Here is a 19,385-nt window from a genome sequence, read left to right as displayed (position 1 = left end):
TGGGCTATGTGCGCACATATCGTTTTTTTGACGCTGCGTTTTAGTACGTTTTTTGCCGCAAAAACACATTGGTAAAAAACTCATGCGTTTGGTGCGTTTTTGCTGCGTTTTGTTGCGTTTTTCCAATGCATTGCATGAGTGAAAAATGCAGTAAAACGCGGGAAAGAATTGACGTCCATTTTTTTTTAGGCTCAAAAACGCAGCTAAAAAAAAAAGTAGTGTGCGGACAGCGAAAATGAAAACTCATAGACTTTGCTGGGGAAGCAGTCATGCAGTTTAGAGCCCAAAAACGCTGCGAAAAAGATCAGTGTGCATGTAGCCTTAGGGATCAGATAGCATCATGAAAGCCAAGGAACTCACCAGGTTTCCATTAATGTTGACCGCATATGACACTGTTTACACTCGCAGGACTGATTAAAATAATACATTTACTTTTGTCTTTTAACTTTTCAGAATTTAAACAAACAAGCGTATGACCTGGCCAAAGCTCTGCTGAAGAGAACCGCTCAGGCTATAGAGCCATACATTACTAATGTAAGATCTGTTGTGTGTCTTTTTTTTTTTTTCTCCTCATTCCATTTTATTATTTATTTATATTTTTTTACCACCGTACATACGTTTGATGAGCCAGGCAAGCAATGGGTCATTCCTTCCTGTATAGTAACTATTAGGGCTCATTCAAACATCACTTTTTCCTCTTACTAGTACGATCATTGCTTTTCACTCATAGAACTTGTAGCCATTCTAGTCTGTGGGGCTGTTCTGTAGATTGAATGGACAGCACAAATATCAGAGACCTGTCCACTGTTGATTTGTCTCAGATCAAACTTGCCAATGTGAGTCTTTGAAAAAATTGGCCATTTGTGTGCTGTTTTGTTTTTCATGGACAGTTCGATTGGACAAGCCTGAGAGTTTTCCATCAGTTCATTTTTTTTATATCTGGGAAAAACCGATGAAACTATGAAGGTAAAATCTTTAACACTGACCAGACTCTGCTGAAAATCACTTTTTTTATGCGTACAAAGATCAGTGATGTCTAAATCAGGCTGTTTTGCATACATGCATGCACTGCCGCCTGTCAATCACTGCCCTCAGAGGTGCGGGTTGTGCTCTCATAAACAGAACAGTCTTAAACTTTGTCCAGTGTCTCCCCTACCCCAGTGCCCAGTGCTTTTAGTACATTAAAAGTATCACATCCTTGTGTTATGTCCGCCGCCAGCTGTGCTATGCTGCCATTACATAAAGCAATCTACCATAATTACATATTTTTTTCTGAACGTTTTCTTTAACATGATCACACACTACATGTTTTTAAAGATTTATTTTCCTTTTTTTTTAATGTTTGAACAAAATGTTTCTATACTGATATCTCTGCTATGGTCATATTGTGTCAAATGATGCATTATTGGTCCATTTATTTTTTTATATTTTCATTAATATTTGATAAAGGTTCTTACTAGGCTAAACCATCACTGATTATTTAGTGTGCGATCTCTGGGCCCCCATGCATCCGAAGTGTGATTGGGCCGCAAAACTTGCTTAGCTCGGGGGTCACTTGGAATGTGATACCCGCAGATATGCAGAGAAGAATTGCAGCACGGCACAATTAATAGAGAAGTGCAACCATACATTAGTAGTGGGACCTTCAATAATCAGCAAATTGTCACCTATTCTGTCTTCACAGCTGTTATCTTTTTCTGTGTTTTTTGGGGGTCAGACTACAAACCACCTTATATAGGCTGATTTAGAGTAATCTTGGAGATGCACCAGTATACATATGAGCTGTATTTTTGGATTACTTTCAGATATTTGTTATTTACACTGTTTGGAAATTTACTTAACTGGAACCTGTCACCACTTTTTTTTTGCCCTAAAAGCTGCAGCCAGCACCACTGGGCTCTTATATACAGCATGTTAGAATACTGAATATAAGAGCCCAGGCCGCTGTGTAGAACAGAAAAAACACTTTAGAATACTCACCTAGGAGGTCGTTACGCTGCAGACTGGTCAAAGGGGCGTCTTCGTTCTCCGGGACCGGCGCCTCCCCTTTCGGCCATCTTTGTCTTCCTTATTCTGAAGCCTCGGTACATGACGCGTCTACGTCAGTCATACATACGCGCCGACATTGAGGTCCTGTGCAGGACCTCAATGCCGGCACGTGTGTATGACGTAGACGCGTCATGCACCGCGGCTTCAGAATAAGGAAGACAAAGATGGCCGAAAGGGGAGGCGCTGGTCCCAGAGAACAGCGCCACCCATCCGACTGTTGTGCACTGGAACGACCTCCTAGGTGAGTATTCTAAAGTGTTTTCTATGTTCTCACAGCGGCCTGGGCTCTTATATACAGCATGTTAGAATACTGTGTATAAGAGCCCACTGGTGGTGGCTGCAGCTTATAGGGCAAAAAAGTGGTGACAGGTTCCCTTTAAAGGGGTTGCTACTACTTGGACAACCCCTTCTCAATTTGAGTGTTTGCCCATCTTAAAATAAAAACACATACTCACTACCATTGCCCTTCCATCGGCGTGGCAGCCCTCACTCTCCTGGGGTTTGCGTCACATTGAGCCCTGCGTTCTCCTCACCGCTGGCTTCACTCTTGCAGCCTTATGACGAATCCAACATAAAGAGGAAGTCAGAGCGGGGGCTGCTGCTCACTTCCGTTTGATATGTACTAATGCAGGGAGTGGGAGTCATCGCTGAGTAGGTGCAGGGCTCGTGTGATGTAATAGTGTGACGCGAGCCCCTGGAGAGTGAGTACTAATGATGCTAGAGTGGCACCTGCTGTATGTGTGTGTTTATTTTACTAGGGGCAAACGCTTAAATTGAGAAGGGGCTCCCCAAGTAGTGGAAAACCCTTTTTTAACGTTTTAGATGCATTAAAGGAATAAAATGTATATACAATATTAAAAAGTTGATCAGATTGTCATATACACTGGAGAGCCAAAGGGTGATGTTTTGAACTTTTGACTTTCCAGCTCCATATCTCACCGTCCCAACAGCTATGAGTGTGAGACGACCTTTATTTTATAGACAATCATCTTGGCTATTTCATACATAAATTTGACTTGCAACTATTTACATATGATTAGTTATGCAGATTCGTCCCATGTCACTGCTTTGTTACCGTTTTGCTCCTGGTGGTGGTAAAATATTTTTTTTTCTTGTATAATACAAATTATAACCTATTCTCACATCCCCTATAGATCAGTGTGTTATTAGGTTAATTTCTGAGCGAAAGGTCACAAATTCAAATCATGGAGCCGTTGTGAAGATTTCCTAAGAATGAAAACCGCGTCATCCAGCCCATCGATGGTGGTTTCTCAGTCAAGAAACTTGCCAAACTGCATCATGTGAGTGCTATGAAAGTTGGAAGGATAAGAAATGAAGTCCATCCATCCATTCAAAAGCCAAGAGGTGGACGTCCTGGCAAAATATTGGAGTCAACAAGTCGACTCATCACAAGTCTATCAGTTCTGGTGCGACAAACACTGTAGTGTAGGTGGCTCTTATGCTTTGTAATAGTGAGATCACAGATATCCGTGCAAGCAATGTGCGATGCAGGGTACCCAAGTCTGGAGAGATGGCCCCCAAAAAAGGTGAAACCTCAATGTCAATATCGTCATAAGAAGCGTTGGCTTAAGTTTGCAATAGGTTCAAAAGGTGGACTGGAAACAGGTGATTTGGAGCGCTGAGACAAGTAAATACAGTAGACTCTGATGGGTCCAAATGGGTCTGGAAGAGGCTAGGGAAAAAGGGGCTAATGGATCAAGGTACTAAAGTGACTGTCAAGTTCGGTGGAGGAAGCCTGATGATATGGGGTTGTTTAACAGCCAAATGCGTTGGATACTTGACCAGTATCGATGGAGGTCTCAATGCTGAGATATAAGTGAGTATCCTGCAAGATGAGTTACTTTATATACATGAGTACTATCTGTATGAAAAGGACGACCGTGTTCCAGCAGGACAACGACCCAAAGCACCGAGATTAGCAGAGAAACTGTTCAATGACAGTGAAGTAGAGGTGCTGGATTGGCCCCCACAGTCCTCACACCTCAACCCCGACCCAACACTTGTGGGCAGAGTTGAAGAAAAAGCTGTATACATACCCAAGTGAGCGGAACATTCTGCACCAATATTGGGAAGCTGTAAAGGAGACCTGGGATCAGATTTTGGTCAAAACATGCTTGAATCTGATTAAGGGCCTGGAAGGATTCAGGCAGCGTTGAAAGCCAAAGATGGATTTACAAAATACTAAAAAAGACAATTAAATTTAGTTTTTTAGAAGCAAAACACTAACAATGCAGTGACATGACGACAACCTGCATATCTAATAATATGCTAAATAGTTGAAAGTCAAATTTATATATGAGATAGCCAAGATGATTATCTATAAAATAAAGGTCGTCTCACGCTCAAAGCTGTAGTAGATGATGAGATATGGAGAGTGAAAGTCAAAAGTTCAAAACATTGTTACCCTTTTGCTTGTCAGTGTATTTTAAATTTCTCTTTATTTTTTTTATTTTGCAGTTTTTTAACCAAGTCCTCATGCTTGGTAAAACTTCTATCAGTGACTTGTCAGAACATGTTTTCGATTTAATACTGGAGCTATACAACATTGACAGCCATTTGCTCCTGTCTGTCTTACCTCAGTTGGAGTTTAAGCTTAAGGTGAGTGGCTATTGATTTTGGATTAATTTACCACTGGAGAAATCTCCAACTTCATGACTTATCCTGATGGGATGACTCTAAAACACCTGTCCACATGTTGTTCATATGCAACAAAACGAGGGGACAGGTCTGCTGTGGTTTCTAGGCAAAGCAGTCATGGTTTTTCTAATCCATTTTACATTTCGGTAAATATAAAAGTGAATCTAGAAGAATATACAGAAAAAGGGAAGGGAAAGAAATGGGAATTACTGACCTCTTAACGCCTCAAATCTGTTTGACGCAGAGCAATGATAATGAAGAGCGGCTCCAGGTGGTGAAACTTCTTGCAAAAATGTTTGGAGCAAAGGATTCTGAATTGGCAGCTCAGAATAAACCCCTGTGGCAGTGTTACCTGGGAAGGTAAGTGCAATTATATTTAACTAGTTCTGGACCTCCCGTAGACGATAAATGTACAGGCAGCCCACACATTACTCTGTACGGATATTGTAAAACGTCAATGCTGTATAAGTGGCTTGCATGGGATTGTGCATCTGTGGTGGCAGGGCACTAGCTGTCAGGCACAGCCAGACTCCACAGAGAAGATAATCATAGTTTTACCATGTTTACCATCTTGATCTTTGTATACACAGTGCTGAACCAGCATCTTGTACTGTATACAGATTAGGAAGCACTGACATTTCTTCCTCCTCATGAGATCGCTGATTGTAGAGAGAAATGGGAACTACTAATGCCTAGGAAATGTTTCCCCTTCCTGGTTGTAGCGCAAAAACGGGAACCACCCTACCAGGTGCTAGGAGACAGCTCACCAAACCCCCCACCCCCAGTTTGTGGAACAAAATCTGGAACTACTATGCCCCAGGAGACAGCTCTCTCCTCACCCTCATCGCCCCCTTCCCACCCTACAGTCAAGAAGCCAAATTTCTGCTGTGACTGGGACTAACAAACCAGTCTTCATACAGGACAAATTTGGAATAAAAAGAATATATTTGTTAAACTACTTAAAATAGTAATTTAAAGGTAATCTGTCCCCACGTTTTTGCTCAGCCATCTGAGCTCAGCGTAAGTAGAGACCGAGACCGTGATTCCAGCGATGTGTCACTTACTGAGCTGTCTGCTTTCATTTTTGATAAAAATCACTGTTTTCTGTGCTGAGATCTAGCATGTTTTTGAATATAGAGCAGGGCTAGCTCATTCAGCTACTGGACTACCTGGCAGCGCACCAAGTAGTCTTCTAATGATAATCTCCAGCTAATTAAACAGTAATTTTATAAAAGCTACACTATGCAGCCCAGTAAGTGACACACCGCTGAAATCAGGGTCTTTTTTTTTTTTTTTTCCTTCATTATTATGCTGCCCTCAGATTAGGTGGCAAAAACCTGGTGACAGATTCCCTTTAAGACCTTGTGTGACAAGTGTGGAAATAAATGAGGGGAAAAAAGCATAGATTAAAACAAAAAAAAAATAAAAATGTATTACTGACTGTTTAAATTACTATTTTTAGCCATGCCACTGTGGAGTAAATTGTATTAAATATATAAAAAATTGTTACTTTTTTTAGCATTTAATATTTATTTGTATAAACTTTTATTTTTCTTTCTAAAAAAAAAAATAAAAAAAATAATATAGTAGTGACATAACAAAGCAAGGAGAAGAGATCCAGCTGCAGGAATCTGTTTTACTGTTTGTTTATTTTTTTGTTGTGTGTTTTTTTGTTTTTTTTTTTTTATTTATTTCTAAAAAAAAAAAATAATAAAAAAAAATGTCTTGGCAATATAATTTCTATAAGCTGTAAGGCTATGGCTTGTATTACTTCATAGAAGTCCAAATGTGTTTTTTTTTTTTTTTTATACTTCATTTATTTATTTTATATATGTATATTTGTTAGTCAGTACATAATAAAAATCAGTGTCCTAGGAACACCAGCCAGGGGCTGGCTTTCACAGGAGTTCTGTCAAGACGGGCACTGGGGTATTCAGCATAACCCTGTCGAATTGTAAATGTCTTTCCCAAGGTTTGATGGGCGCATTTAATAAATTTAATAGCGGCAGGCAGAGCTCTGCTCCATACGCGGCTGTTGTTATTTAGTTAACAACTGCCTCTATCTCCTGCCAGCAAGGATGAGGGCTCTGTTTCTGAGATTGCATTAAAGTCAAGGAGCCGGCATGTGATGTAACTGTATAACATATGTCGGTAAGTGAGTAAGGCTATGTGCCCACGGGACAATGTACGCACGGATATATCCACAGGTATGGCCGCAGGTTCCCCGCAGCAGCGCCCTGGAATCCGCAGCTATCCATTGCTGCGGAGTTGTTGCGGTAAACCTGCGGGACAAGTGTGGAAATAGAGGCCGGGACATCCGCAGATATCTCCATAGTGGAGGAGCGGGAATTCCGCAGATATTTCTGCAGGAATAATTGACATGCAGTTACATGCAGCGGCGGGACATCCGCAGCATATTCCGCAGCCGCACATACCGCAGCATTGATACAGCACTCCCCAAATCCCATAGGGTAACATGAGGAGTGTCTGTACTTGCTTAAACCTGTGGATTTATCTGGAAAATCCAGGTTTTCCGCGGCAAAATCCGCGGGTACATTGTCCCGTGGGCACATAGCCTTAGAATGAGTGTAAAGCAGAAGACCGCATCCAATTTTAACGGATTCATTAAGAGTCAAAGGATTAAACAACTTTTTTAGTTTTTAAAAATGGGTGAGGCAGGAGACATGGTTCATTTTTATGGAGGTAAACCCAAAAATGAATGTGTGAATGCAGCCTTACATCCTGCTTTGTGCAATGTCATCCAGTGTGATGTACGTGTCTGTCACATTTCGGGAAGGGAATAATAATAGACTAGTGAGAACTGAGAACTTTTTTTTTTCTTTTTTATTTTGCCAGGTTTAATGACATACATGTACCCATTCGCTTGGAATGTGTGAAGTTTGCCAGCCACTGCTTAATGAACCATCCAGATTTAGCCAAGGACTTAACAGGTACTGTTTTGTGTTGTGTTTTGTTTTTTTGTTTTTTTAAGAAATTTCAGTGACTAACCCACTCATCTGAATATGGTTTGCGCACATCCATGCACCTGCTACAGGAATAGTCTTATTCGTTAACACTGAATGGGCTTTTCAGATGCAGACATTTCTTTGACTAAGGTGCCATGTGAAATCTCCCTGTTTGAACTCAGTACATTTTAATTTTTGCACCTATTTCCCCAGATATTTTGGGACAGGAAATGTTAGTTTATTTATTTTTTTTTCCAGAATATCTGAAAGTGAGGTCTCATGACCCTGAGGAAGCCATTAGACACGATGTCATTGTATCTATAGTAACTGCTGCAAAGAAAGACCTTCTCCTTGTAAATGACCAACTTCTTAATTTTGTCCGGGAAAGAACGCTAGATAAGCGGGTAAGTCTGAACCTTATAGGACGAGTTTACATGCCCATTAGGTACTTACCTTTCTTAGAACCATGTACATTTTCAATAATAGATCTTGTAATAATAATTAAGTATTCCACTGAAAAGACATTCTTATAAATGTGAACTTTCTATCTACGTTTATTTGCCGTGTCCAACCATTGAAAGCTATTCCAGTTTGATTGGCACATACCACAGATCCTGGGCAGGGGATGAAGCGCAAGTTACTGTGTGATAAGTGAACCAAAAAACAATGGAGAGTAAACTCTCAATTCCAGCTCACCAATTAAATGGAAGTCCGGGGAGATGGTGCACGGAAGAAAATCTTGGCCATGACACTAGGAAAAACGCAAACATTTTTCGTTTTTCCTTGTGTGATAAGTGAGTATACAGATGAAGTAGCAGGGGCTAGAAAGCAGCTGCCTTCTCAAGTAACACATTTCCCCAGCCATTTTTATCACAGGAGCGAGTGTTTCTGCTACAAGCTCATCATAAATCTAGTGAGTGACGTAAGAGCTCTAGTGGCTCCTGAGCTTATGTCACTGATTTGATTTATGATGAGCTCACGGGACTGGTGACACAGCCAGAATATTCACTCATGTGATAAAACAGGCTGGGAAAGGAGTTACCTCAGAAAACAGTAGCTGTGAGCCCCTTCTGTTTTGTTTGTGTACCCACTTATCATAATTAACTTATACTTCCTCCTCTGGTCAGGTGATGTGATATGTGCTGACCACGAACTGAAAATAAATGGATTGTCTGGGGCAGTGCATTCCAGAAAACTGGTGCAACATGAGAGAAGTCCTGGAGACATGAGTGGGTTGTTCAGATTACTGAGTTTTAGTTTTAGGCCAATAGCAGAATGGAGAGAACCTGTAGCGCGGGAGATAGATGAGGGAAGAGCTGTTAAACGATGTGGAACTGTAGAGAGCTCTGTGGACAAAATGATGACTGATTATTTTATTCTGTAGCAGTTGGGCAACCAGTGCAATGACTGACACAGGGAGGAGGCATCAGTGCAGTGCTTGGACTGAAATATGATCCTGGCTGCTGCACTCATGATAGATTGGAGACTTGAGTGTTTAGTGAGTGGGACACAAATTCTGCGAGTGTGGGGTGTTTTACACCCCTTTCCATCCTTCCTTTCCCTATACTGATTTGGAAAAATTAACTTTATTTAAACAATGTTTTCTGAGGATAATTTCATTTTAATATACCTTCAACTTATTTTTGTTGTACACAATATATTAAATGTCCATTAGCATGTGTATTACTGTTTGTACCGTTATACCTTTTTACTTTTGTATTACAGTTTTACAGAAAAAGCCATAAACATGTTTAACATCTCTACTGATTTGTATTTTATTTATTTATTTTTTTAAATGCCATGCGATACTAAATAAAAAAGTAACACTTCATCAATGGAACGTGACACAGATGTGAGCAAAGCCCTAATCATGTTAAAAGAATATAATAATGTGAATTGTGAGAGTGGTCTTTTTAGTTCTCAATTTGGAGCCAGCGGTGTGTCTAAACTATGGCTCACTCCTTTATGTCTGATCAGTGGAGAGTAAGGAAGGAAGCCATGATGGGCCTGGCTCAGATCTACAAGAAATACGCTCTGCAGGCAGACGCTGGAAAAGAGGCCGCAAAACAGATCTCCTGGATTAAAGATAAATTGCTTCATATATATTACCAGAACAGCATAGACGACCGGTAAGTATGTCGGCCACGATGTTTATATTTAGGGTGTTATGACATTGTATCGGATTACTTGTGACCTTGTTGCGTTCATGTAAGATTTCTCTATTGCAAATCAGATAAAATTGAAGAGACTGAAATTGACAGTCAATGTTGTTGGGGGTAACCGTGACCATTCATACACTGCCCTTGTGGCAGCCACTGTGGGGGAGCTGTAGTAATATGTGCGGTCAGTCAGGTGGGAAATGACAAAGTAGTTATCATCCCTGCAATCTGGTGTGATTTGGAGGGTTTAAAGGACCCTAAGGACATAAGCACTTAAAGAACTTACCGTATTTTTCGCTTTATAAGACGCACTTTTGTTCCCCCAAATTTTGGGGGAAAGTAGGGGGTACGTCTTATAATTTGGATATACGGGTCATGGGGAGGTGGGGGCAACTCTGGAGCGGTGCTGGGGGCTGGTGGGGGCTGGTAGAGGCTTGTGAAGGCTGCTGGAGGCAGCGGGAAATCTCCTGTTCCCGCTCATATAATATGCACAGCCGCTGTCCATCACCGTGGTGCTGAAACCGCACCGCGGTGATGGGCTGGGGGAGCGGCGCATATTATATCTGCCTGCGCCACCCCCCCCTTTGATCGCACTTGCCCCCCCCCCCCCCCCCCCCCCCCCCGTGATAGATATGGCCCCCCATGCTGCTGCCCATCCTAAAATAAAAAAGCTTTACTTGCCGCCTCCTGCGTGTCTCCCCGGTCTCCTGCTACTGCTGTGATCAGGCACGCAGAGATCATGTCACTCTGCTGTGCCGATCACATGACCGGCACCGAGAACCAGGAAGTGCAGAAGCACGGAGGGAGACACGAGGGAGGAGAGCGCTGGAAAAGGTAAAGTGTTTATTTTACTATGGGCAGCAGCATGGGGGCCATATCTAACACAGGGTGATGTGTGCCAGCAATAGGAGACCTGTGCCACCTGTATTGGATGTGTGCCAGCAATAGGAGACCTGTGCCACCTGTATTGGATGTGTGCCAGCAATAGGAGACCTGTGCCAGCTGTATTGGATGTGTGCCAGCAATAGGAGACCTGTGCCACCTGTATTGGATGTGTGCCAGCAATAGGAGACCTGTGCCACCTGTATTGGATGTGTGCCAGCAATAGGAGACCTGTGCCAGCTGTATTGGATGTGTGCCAGCAATAGGAGACATGTGCCACCTGTATTGGATGTGTGCCAGCAATAGGAGACCTGTGCCACCTGTATTGGATGTGTGCCAGCAATAGGAGACCTGTGCCACCTGTATTGGATGTGTGCCAGCAATAGGAGACCTGTGCCAGCTGTATTGGATGTGTGCCAGCAATAGGAGACCTGTGCCACCTGTATTGGATGTGTGCCAGCAATAGGAGACCTGTGCCACCTGTATTGGATGTGTGCCAGCAATAGGAGACCTGTGCCAGCTGTATTGGATGTGTGCCAGCAATAGGAGACCTGTGCCACCTGTATTGGATGTGTGCCAGCAATAGGAGACCTGTGCCACCTGTATTGGATGTGTGCCAGCAATAGGAGACCTGTGCCAGCTGTATTGGATGTGTGCCAGCAATAGGAGACCTGTGCCACCTGTATTGGATGTGTGCTAGCAATAGACCTGTGCCAGCTGTATTTGATGTGCCAGCAATAGGAGACCTGTGCCACCTGTGTGGAATGTGTGCCAGCAATAGGAGACCTGTGCCACCTGTATGGGATGTGTGCCAGCAATAGGAGACCTGTGCCACCTGTATGGGATGTGTGCCAGCAATAGGAGACCAGTGCCACCTGTATTGGATGTGTGCCAGCAATAGGAGACATGTGCCACCTGTATTGGATGTGCCAGCAATAGGAGACATGTGCCACCTGTATTGGATGTGTGCCAGCAATAGGAGACCTGTGCCAGCTGTATTGGATGTGTGCCAGCAATAGGAGACCTGTGCCACCTGTATTGGATGTGTGCCAGCAATAGGAGACCTGTGCCACCTGTATTGGATGTGTGCCAGCAATAGGAGACCTGTGCCAGCTGTATTTGATGTGCCAGCAATAGGAGACCTGTGCCACCTGTATTGGATGTGTGCCAGCAATAGGAGACCTGTGCCAGCTGTATTGGATGTGTGCCAGCAATAGGAGACCTGTGTCACCTGTGTGGGATGTGTGCCAGCAATAGGAGACCTGTGCCACCTGTATGGGATGTGTGCCAGCAATAGGAGACTTGTGCCAGCACAGGGGGACATGTGGCATCATAGGGGGACATGTGCCAGCACAAGGGGGCCATATCCAGATTAAGGGGGCTAATTATAGGATGGGGGGCTATAAGAGACATATACCCTATATGATTTGTTAGACGGACACTGGCATTATAAGACTGACCCCATTTAACATTAAAAAAATAATTCTTTTTTTCTTTCACCAAATTTGGGGGTGCGTCTTATAAAGCGTAAAATACGATAAGTAGTCACCAGCATTAACGATTGCATATGGTATTCAAGGGGGGAGCCCTGTGTCAGATATTAGTTTTGAGCGCACCATTGATTCCATTGGGCTGTACATGAGAAGGGTTGCATACAAAAAGCAAATATGAATGATAATGAACAAACTAACAATGACAGACGGGTACAGAAAAGAGAGGGCCTTCCTTGCAGGTTTTGGTGCACACAGAAAACTGCAGCATGTCAATTCTTTGTGCATTTTTTGTACTGCATTTTTTTTTTTAAGCCATTGATTTTACAAGTATTTTTCTCCTCTTGGCCTAAAAGATGGAAAGGGGCCCCGAACAAAGGACCAACGACTTTTTTTTTTTTTTTTATATTTAGAAGATCCTTAAATTAATCAACATGTAGCTGGTGATGGAAAATTCCATTTGTTTTATTGTCTCTTGTTTCAATGATTGTAATTTCTGGTGACATTAGTCCCTGTCAGCAGGTCTATAGTGCCCCTCTACAGCCCCACACTTCTAGAATGGTTGATGTGCTCTTCTGCTTATTCTGTCAGCATTTTGTGCATTGTCTGTAAACTTACCGAAAAGGTTACATCTTGTTCCCTAAATATTTTTATTAATAAATGTAATAAATGTTATCTTTTATAGAAATGCACTAATTTTTTTTTTTTTTATTCCCCCCCCTCCTCTTTGCAGATTGCTAGTAGAACGAATTTTTGCACAGTACATGGTTCCTCACAACTTACAAACTAAAGAGAGAATGAAGTGTTTGTATTACCTGTACGCAACATTGGACTTAAATGCTGTTAAGTAGGTATCTGTGGCTGCTTGGGCAACTTTATTAGGATCTGTATAAGGAACAATTAAAGTTAACCCCTTCCCGACTCACTCTACATCATATGTCAGGTCACAGACTTTGATGCAAGATCAGATTCTGAGCTTGTATCATTGCCGGCAGATAATGTCTGCGATACAGTTAGAGGCAGCGGGTGGAGACTAGCTCTGCCCGCTGCTCTTAACAGCTTAGGGTATGAATAGTGTTGAGCAGACCCGGACCGGCAAAATCCGGATCTGCGCGGTTCGAGCGGCAGATCAGAGTCCGACCCGGACGCGGGATTCCGGGTGCACAATTCGGATTCGTTTTGGGTTTTTTTTCTCTTTGTCTCTCGTCCCGTGTCCCGCTGTCCCGCTCCCCCATTGACATATATGAACCCGGATCGGATCAGGACTTCTTTGTCAACCCGCCGCTGATCCACTGGACCCGGATTATTGCCAGTCCGCTCAACTCTAGTCCTGAACTTTTTTTAACGCAAAAACGGATCCAGTACAAATGCGTTTTCATTTCAGTGCATTTGCATTAGCTTTATACCATCCTTCTTGCAGGAGAGATACTATTTTCAACATGACAGGTTCCCTTTAAAGGGAACCTGTCAGCAGAAATTTTGCACTAAACCTAAAAGATTCCCCCTCTGCAGCTCCTGGGCTGCATTTTAGCAAGGTTCCTGTTGTTATTGTGCCCCCTTTTAGACCAAAATAAATACTTTATAAAGTGGTACCTTTTCGTATGCAAATCTTGTTAATCGTACACGGGGGCGGGCTGTCTATTGTCCGTTATTCTGCCTCCTGCTGCTTTACGCCATCCCCCATCGCTCAATTTCATACCTCATGACGCTGCCCGAGGTCTCGCGCATGCGCCGTGCCACTCTAGCGGGACTGTGCACAGTGTGACCGCTGGTGACGTGTTGCGCAGGCGTGAGATTATGGGCGGCGCTGTGATTTTCATCAGCAAGTACCCGCCCATAATCTTGTGCCCGTGCTTTCCCCTCTGCCTCCACCGTCCTGCGCAAGCGCTGGCCAGATGACCCCACGTCATTTGCTGATGAAAATCACAGCGCCACCCATAATCTCACGCCTGCGCAACACGTCACCAGCGGTCACACTGTGCACAGTCCCGCTAGAGTGGCACGGCGCATGCGCGAGACCTAGGGAGCACTGGGCGGTGTCATGAGGTATGAAATTGAGCGATGGGGAACGGTGTAAAGCAGCAGGAGGCAGAATAACGGACACCAGAGAGCTCGCCCCCGTGTACGATTAACAAGATTTGCATAGGAAAAGGTACCACTTTATAAAGTATTTATTTTGGCCTAAAAGGGGGCACAATAACAACAGGACTCTTGTTAGAATGCAGCCCAGGAGCTGCAGAAGGGGAATCTTTTAGGTTTAGTGCAAAATTTCTGCTGACAGGTTCCCTTTTAAATTGACGTTCCATGCTAGCCAACTCATTCCCTTCTGTATAAATGTAACAATCACCTAATAATCATATTTTGCTGTTAATAAAGTCCTATTCCTCTGACCGGGAGCTGTTCTTCAGTACCTGGCATCGGTTGCTACACATTGAATGCAATCACTATTTGCAGCTCCAATGGCCACTGGATGTAATAACAGCTGATCGGTGGGAATGCCGGGTACCGGACCCCACCAGTCTGATATTTATGACCTTTAATTTTGCTTATTTTCTTTTTGCTGTGACAGAGCATTGAATGAGATGTGGAAATGTCAGAATATGCTCAGACATCATGTGAAGGATTTGTTGGACTTGATGAAACAGGCCAAAGTAAGTCTCTTGTCTTTCTGCCCTGAGTGATATTTTTCAGTACTGAGTGGTGTTACTGCTTCATGTGAAATGATGGTTAGATATAAATTAGGAAACGTCCATCCTCCAAACCCTTGCTGATCTCAACATTCTTTCTTTATCTTTCCTGTCTCCTCCCCTTTGGCTTTGCATTTACTTTCTTCAGATTTTTGTGAGGCAGATGTACTTTGTTTCTTGACTATGGCACAAAATTGTACGCATCTAGTTTATACCTGTAGAGTTTGACCCCCCCCCCCCCACTTTTTGTTTTTTTTTTGTTTTTTTACCCCTCCACGACCCATGACTGCTATATCCGTCATGGATCGTGTGAGGTTAATCCCCACCCCCTGCCCACGGCGATCCGCGCACATATCAGCTGTTTTTAACCCTTACATCTCGCTGACAGTCTGGCAACGAGATGTATATGCGCACAGCCATTACTTTCACTTACCGCCGCCCCCACCGGAAGTCACGTCCGTGATCCCTTGACTTTCGGTGGTTGCCTTGGTAGCACAGGGTCATGTGATGACTCCTGTAGCTGACATGAATTACTTTCGGTTTCACTCGGCCCAGAGCCGAGTGAAGCAGAAAGTGAGCATATCTGCTGTTTGCAGCTGTATAGCTGTGATCTGCAGATAGGGCAGAGCGATCGGATTGTTGATCCATATAGCCCCCTAGGGGGACAAGTAAAAAAAAAATAAAAAAAAATAATATTTTTTAAAAATAATAAAAAAAAACAAAGTTCAAATCACCCACCTTTCACCCCATTGAAAATTAAAGAGTTAAAAAAATAAAAAATATACACATATTTGATATCGCCGCGTTCAAAATTGCCCGATCTATCAAAATGTAAAATTAATCTGATTGGTAAATGGTGGCAAAAAACATTCCAAACGCCAAAATTACGTTTTTTTGGTCGCTGCAAGTTTTGCGCAAAATGCAGTAACAGGCGATCAATACATAGCATCTGCGCAAAAATGGTACAGTTAAAAATGTCAGCTCGAGAAGCAAAAATAAGCCATCACTGAGCCATAGATCCCAAAAAATGAGAACGCTACGGGTTTCGGAAAATGGTGCAAAACGTGCGCCAATTTTATTGGACAAGCTTGTGAATTTTTTTTAAACCCCTTAGATACAACTAAACCTATTCATGTTTGGTGTCTACAAACTCGCACCGACCTCAGGCATCATACCCACACATCAGTTTTACCACATAGTGAACATGGTGAATAAAATATCCCAAAGCCTATTGTGCGATCACACTTTTCTTTGTCGCTCCATTGGGAGACCCAGACAATTGGGTGTATAGCTTCTGCCTCCGGAGGCCACACAAAGTATTACACTTTAAAAAGTGTAACCCCTCCCCTCTGCCTATACACCCTCCCGTGCATCACGGGCTCCTCAGTTTTATGCTTTGTGTGGAAGGAGGCACACATCCACTCATGCATTCTCATTTTAGTTATCATCAGTTGGAAGAAAAGTGGGCCCCCACGGGGCCCCCGGCATGTTCCCTTCTCACCCCACTATGTCGGCGGTGCTGTTAAGGTTGAGGTACCCATTGCGGGTACAAAGGCCGGAGCCTCATGCCGTCTCCTTCACCATCCCTTAGCGGCTCTGGGAGAAGTGGGATCCTGAGCGGTCATCCACTCACTGGGACCGTGCTCCCTCCGCAGCCCCTGTGGGAATCTGTCGGACAGGAGTCTATATATCCTCAGGGACCGGGCCCTGCATCACTAAGGTACTCTGTACCCCCATGGGGGATGTGCATGGAGCGCCTTCATCCCGGACGCTGCAGCAGCTGCTTATTTGTGACGGCCGGCGGACTTCCGCGCCGACCGCGCCTGCTTGTCGGCCGCGGTCTTAAATTTAGTCCCCGGCTTCAATTGCGGCCTAGTAGCAAAACTCCCGCCCCCGGGCCTGTCTATCAGGGGTAAGGGCGGGACTGCCGACCTGACGTCGGATGTGAGGGCCGGAGCATCCTGTATGTTTCCTCCCCCCTCACTGATCACTGTGGGGACTCCAGATTCCCGCACTTTTCTAGCGCCACCCACGGCCCCACTCCTCCCCAGAGAGCTCCGGCAGCCATTTTTTTGGCATTCTGCCGGTGGAGGATTTCCAGGAAAGAGCTCTGCAACGCTGGGAGACCTAAGGCAGGGAATCTGGAGGACACACGCTCCGCTTTTTAGCGGTCGGTAAGCCACACCGGTCACCCGGTGCTGGTCCCCTTAGGGTGCCGGAATAGATACTATATATTTATATATTTCTGTTCGGTCGGGCTGTATACTCTTTCCCATATACCCTCAGTGATCACCCTCCTAGGAGACAACAGCATGTCGTCCACAAGGAGCAAGGGTGCCAAGGCACAGGGTTATTTCTTTGTCGCTCCTAATTGGGAGACCCAGACAATTGGGGTGTATAGCTATGCCTCCGGAGGCCACACAAAGCATTACACTAAAAGTGTAAAGCCCCTCCCCTTCAGGCTATACACCCCCCGTGCTGCTACGGGCTCATCAGTTTTCTTGCTTTGTGCGAAGGAGGTCAGACATCCACGCATAGCTCCACAGCTTAGTCAGCAGCAGCTGCTGACTATGTCGGATGGAAGAAAAGAGGGCCCATAACAGGGCCCCCAGCATGCTCCCTTCTCACCCCACTCTTGTCGGCGGTGTTGTTAAGGTTGAGGTATCCATTGCGGGTACGGAGGCTGGAGCCCACATGCTGCTTTCCTTCCCCATCCCTCAATTAGGGCTCTGGGTGAAGTGGGATCTCATCGGTCTCCAGGCACAGGAGACCGTGCTCCATCCACAGCTCCTGAGGACCCTGCTGGATAGGAGCCGGGTATCGTTCAGGGACATGGCCCTGCTACTTGGAGGTACTCTGGGTCCCCGTGGGGACCGCGCACAGCAACACTCCAGCATTGCTGGGTGTGCTAGTGCACCGGGGACCGCAGCGCTGACTGCGTTTTGTGCCACTATACACTCAGCGTTGCTGAGTGTGTTTGTGTAGGGGGACTGCCGCGCTGGCCGCCGCTGCCATGGGTACACTGCGGCGCGGCTGGGACTGTTAGTGCGCCGGGGACTTCCGCGCCGACCGCGCTTATACGGCGGCCGCGCTTATAACTCGAGTCCCCGGCTTCTGCGGCCTAGTCTCTTTTTCTTCCCGCCCTCAGCCCTGCCAGTCAGGGGAAGGGCGGGACGCTGTACAGGGTATGGCTACAGTACAGCAGCACTGAGGGCTGGAGCATGCTTTGCATACTCCACCCCCCTCACACTGCACAGTGGGGCACCAGTTCCCGCACTTTTCTGGGTCACGCCCACGGCTCCCTCCTCTCCCCAGGACGCTGGCAGCCATTACTCTCAGCTCTGCTAACGCTGGAGAGGACAGACAAGCTGAAAGAGACCCAGGCAGGAATTCTGGTGCCCACACAAACGCTTTGCAAGGGCGGTAAGCAGCACCTGTGGTGCTGGCCCCACTAGTGCAAGTGTATTTATAGTTTATGGATTATAGTCTATACTTTACACTGTATGGTGCACTGTTGATTTTTGGCTATATCCCCTCCTGTATTGCTCAGAGGAGACAACAGCATGTCGTCCACAAATAGCAAGGGACAGACTTACTATGCTGCCTGTGCAGCATGTACGGCTATACTGCCGGCAGGTTCCACTGACCCTCATTGTGTGCAATGCTCGGCCCCTGTGGCACTTTCTCAGCCGGAGTCTCTGCTAAGGGTGACCCAGGGAGATCCACCTGTTAACGCTGTACAGGTGACAGGGACGGAGTTTGCAGTTTTTACTGAAAGACTTTCTGAGACTATGGCTAAGATATTAAGAAGCCTTGCAGTCAAGGCCAGCATCTCAAGCCAGGGGCACTGTAGAATCATTGTCCCATGGTCCCCCTCAGTTGGAACAGCAATGTCTTCCCGGGGTGTCTCATGGATCCCAGGGTGAGGTCTCTGACACGGACCGCAACCCCAGACCGACTAAGAAAGCTCGCTATGAAATCCCCTCGACATCATCACAATGTTCAGGGTCTCAGCGAGAGGACTCTCTGTATGATGAAGCGGAGGTAGCTGATCAGGATTCTGACCCTGAAGCCGCTCTCAACCTTGATACTCCTGATGGGGACGCCATAGTGAATGATCTTATTGCGTCCATCAATGAAATGTTGGATATTTCTCCCTCAGCTCCTCCAGTGGAGGAGTCAGCTTTTCAGCAGGAGAAATTCCGTTTCAGGTTTCCCAAGCGTACAAAGAGTATGTTTCTGGACCACTCTGACTTTAGAGAGGCAGTCCAGAAACACCGAGATTGTCCAGATAAGCGTTTTTCCAAGCGCCTTAAGGATACACGTTACCCTTTCCCCCCTGACGTGGTCAAGGGCTGGACTCAGTGTCCCAAGGTGGATCCTCCAATCTCCAGACTGGCGGCTAGATCCATAGTTGCAGTGGAAGATGGAGCTTCACTCAAGGATGCCACTGACAGACAGATGGAGCTCTGGTTGAAATCCATCTATGAAGCT

The 19,385-nt window shown here is 45.0% G+C and overlaps 1 protein-coding gene across 1 annotated transcript in view; it reads left to right on the top strand.

Annotated features, from left to right (window-relative positions):
- Positions 1–19,385, top strand: part of PDS5B (PDS5 cohesin associated factor B) — a 316,943-nt gene that overhangs the window by 131,783 nt on the left and 165,775 nt on the right. The window contains exons 7-14 of the mRNA XM_075337338.1: positions 454–534; positions 4,528–4,668; positions 4,952–5,067; positions 7,564–7,658; positions 7,932–8,077; positions 9,651–9,802; positions 12,938–13,051; positions 14,774–14,855. Of these exons, the coding sequence (XP_075193453.1) occupies positions 454–534; positions 4,528–4,668; positions 4,952–5,067; positions 7,564–7,658; positions 7,932–8,077; positions 9,651–9,802; positions 12,938–13,051; positions 14,774–14,855 (927 nt within the window). The remainder of the gene's footprint in view (positions 1–453; positions 535–4,527; positions 4,669–4,951; positions 5,068–7,563; positions 7,659–7,931; positions 8,078–9,650; positions 9,803–12,937; positions 13,052–14,773; positions 14,856–19,385) is intronic.

This window comes from Anomaloglossus baeobatrachus, chromosome 2 (genome assembly GCF_048569485.1).
Source record: "Anomaloglossus baeobatrachus isolate aAnoBae1 chromosome 2, aAnoBae1.hap1, whole genome shotgun sequence".
NCBI classification, from domain to species: Eukaryota; Metazoa; Chordata; class Amphibia; order Anura; family Aromobatidae; genus Anomaloglossus; species Anomaloglossus baeobatrachus.
This window is presented reverse-complemented; position numbering and strand designations above follow the sequence as displayed.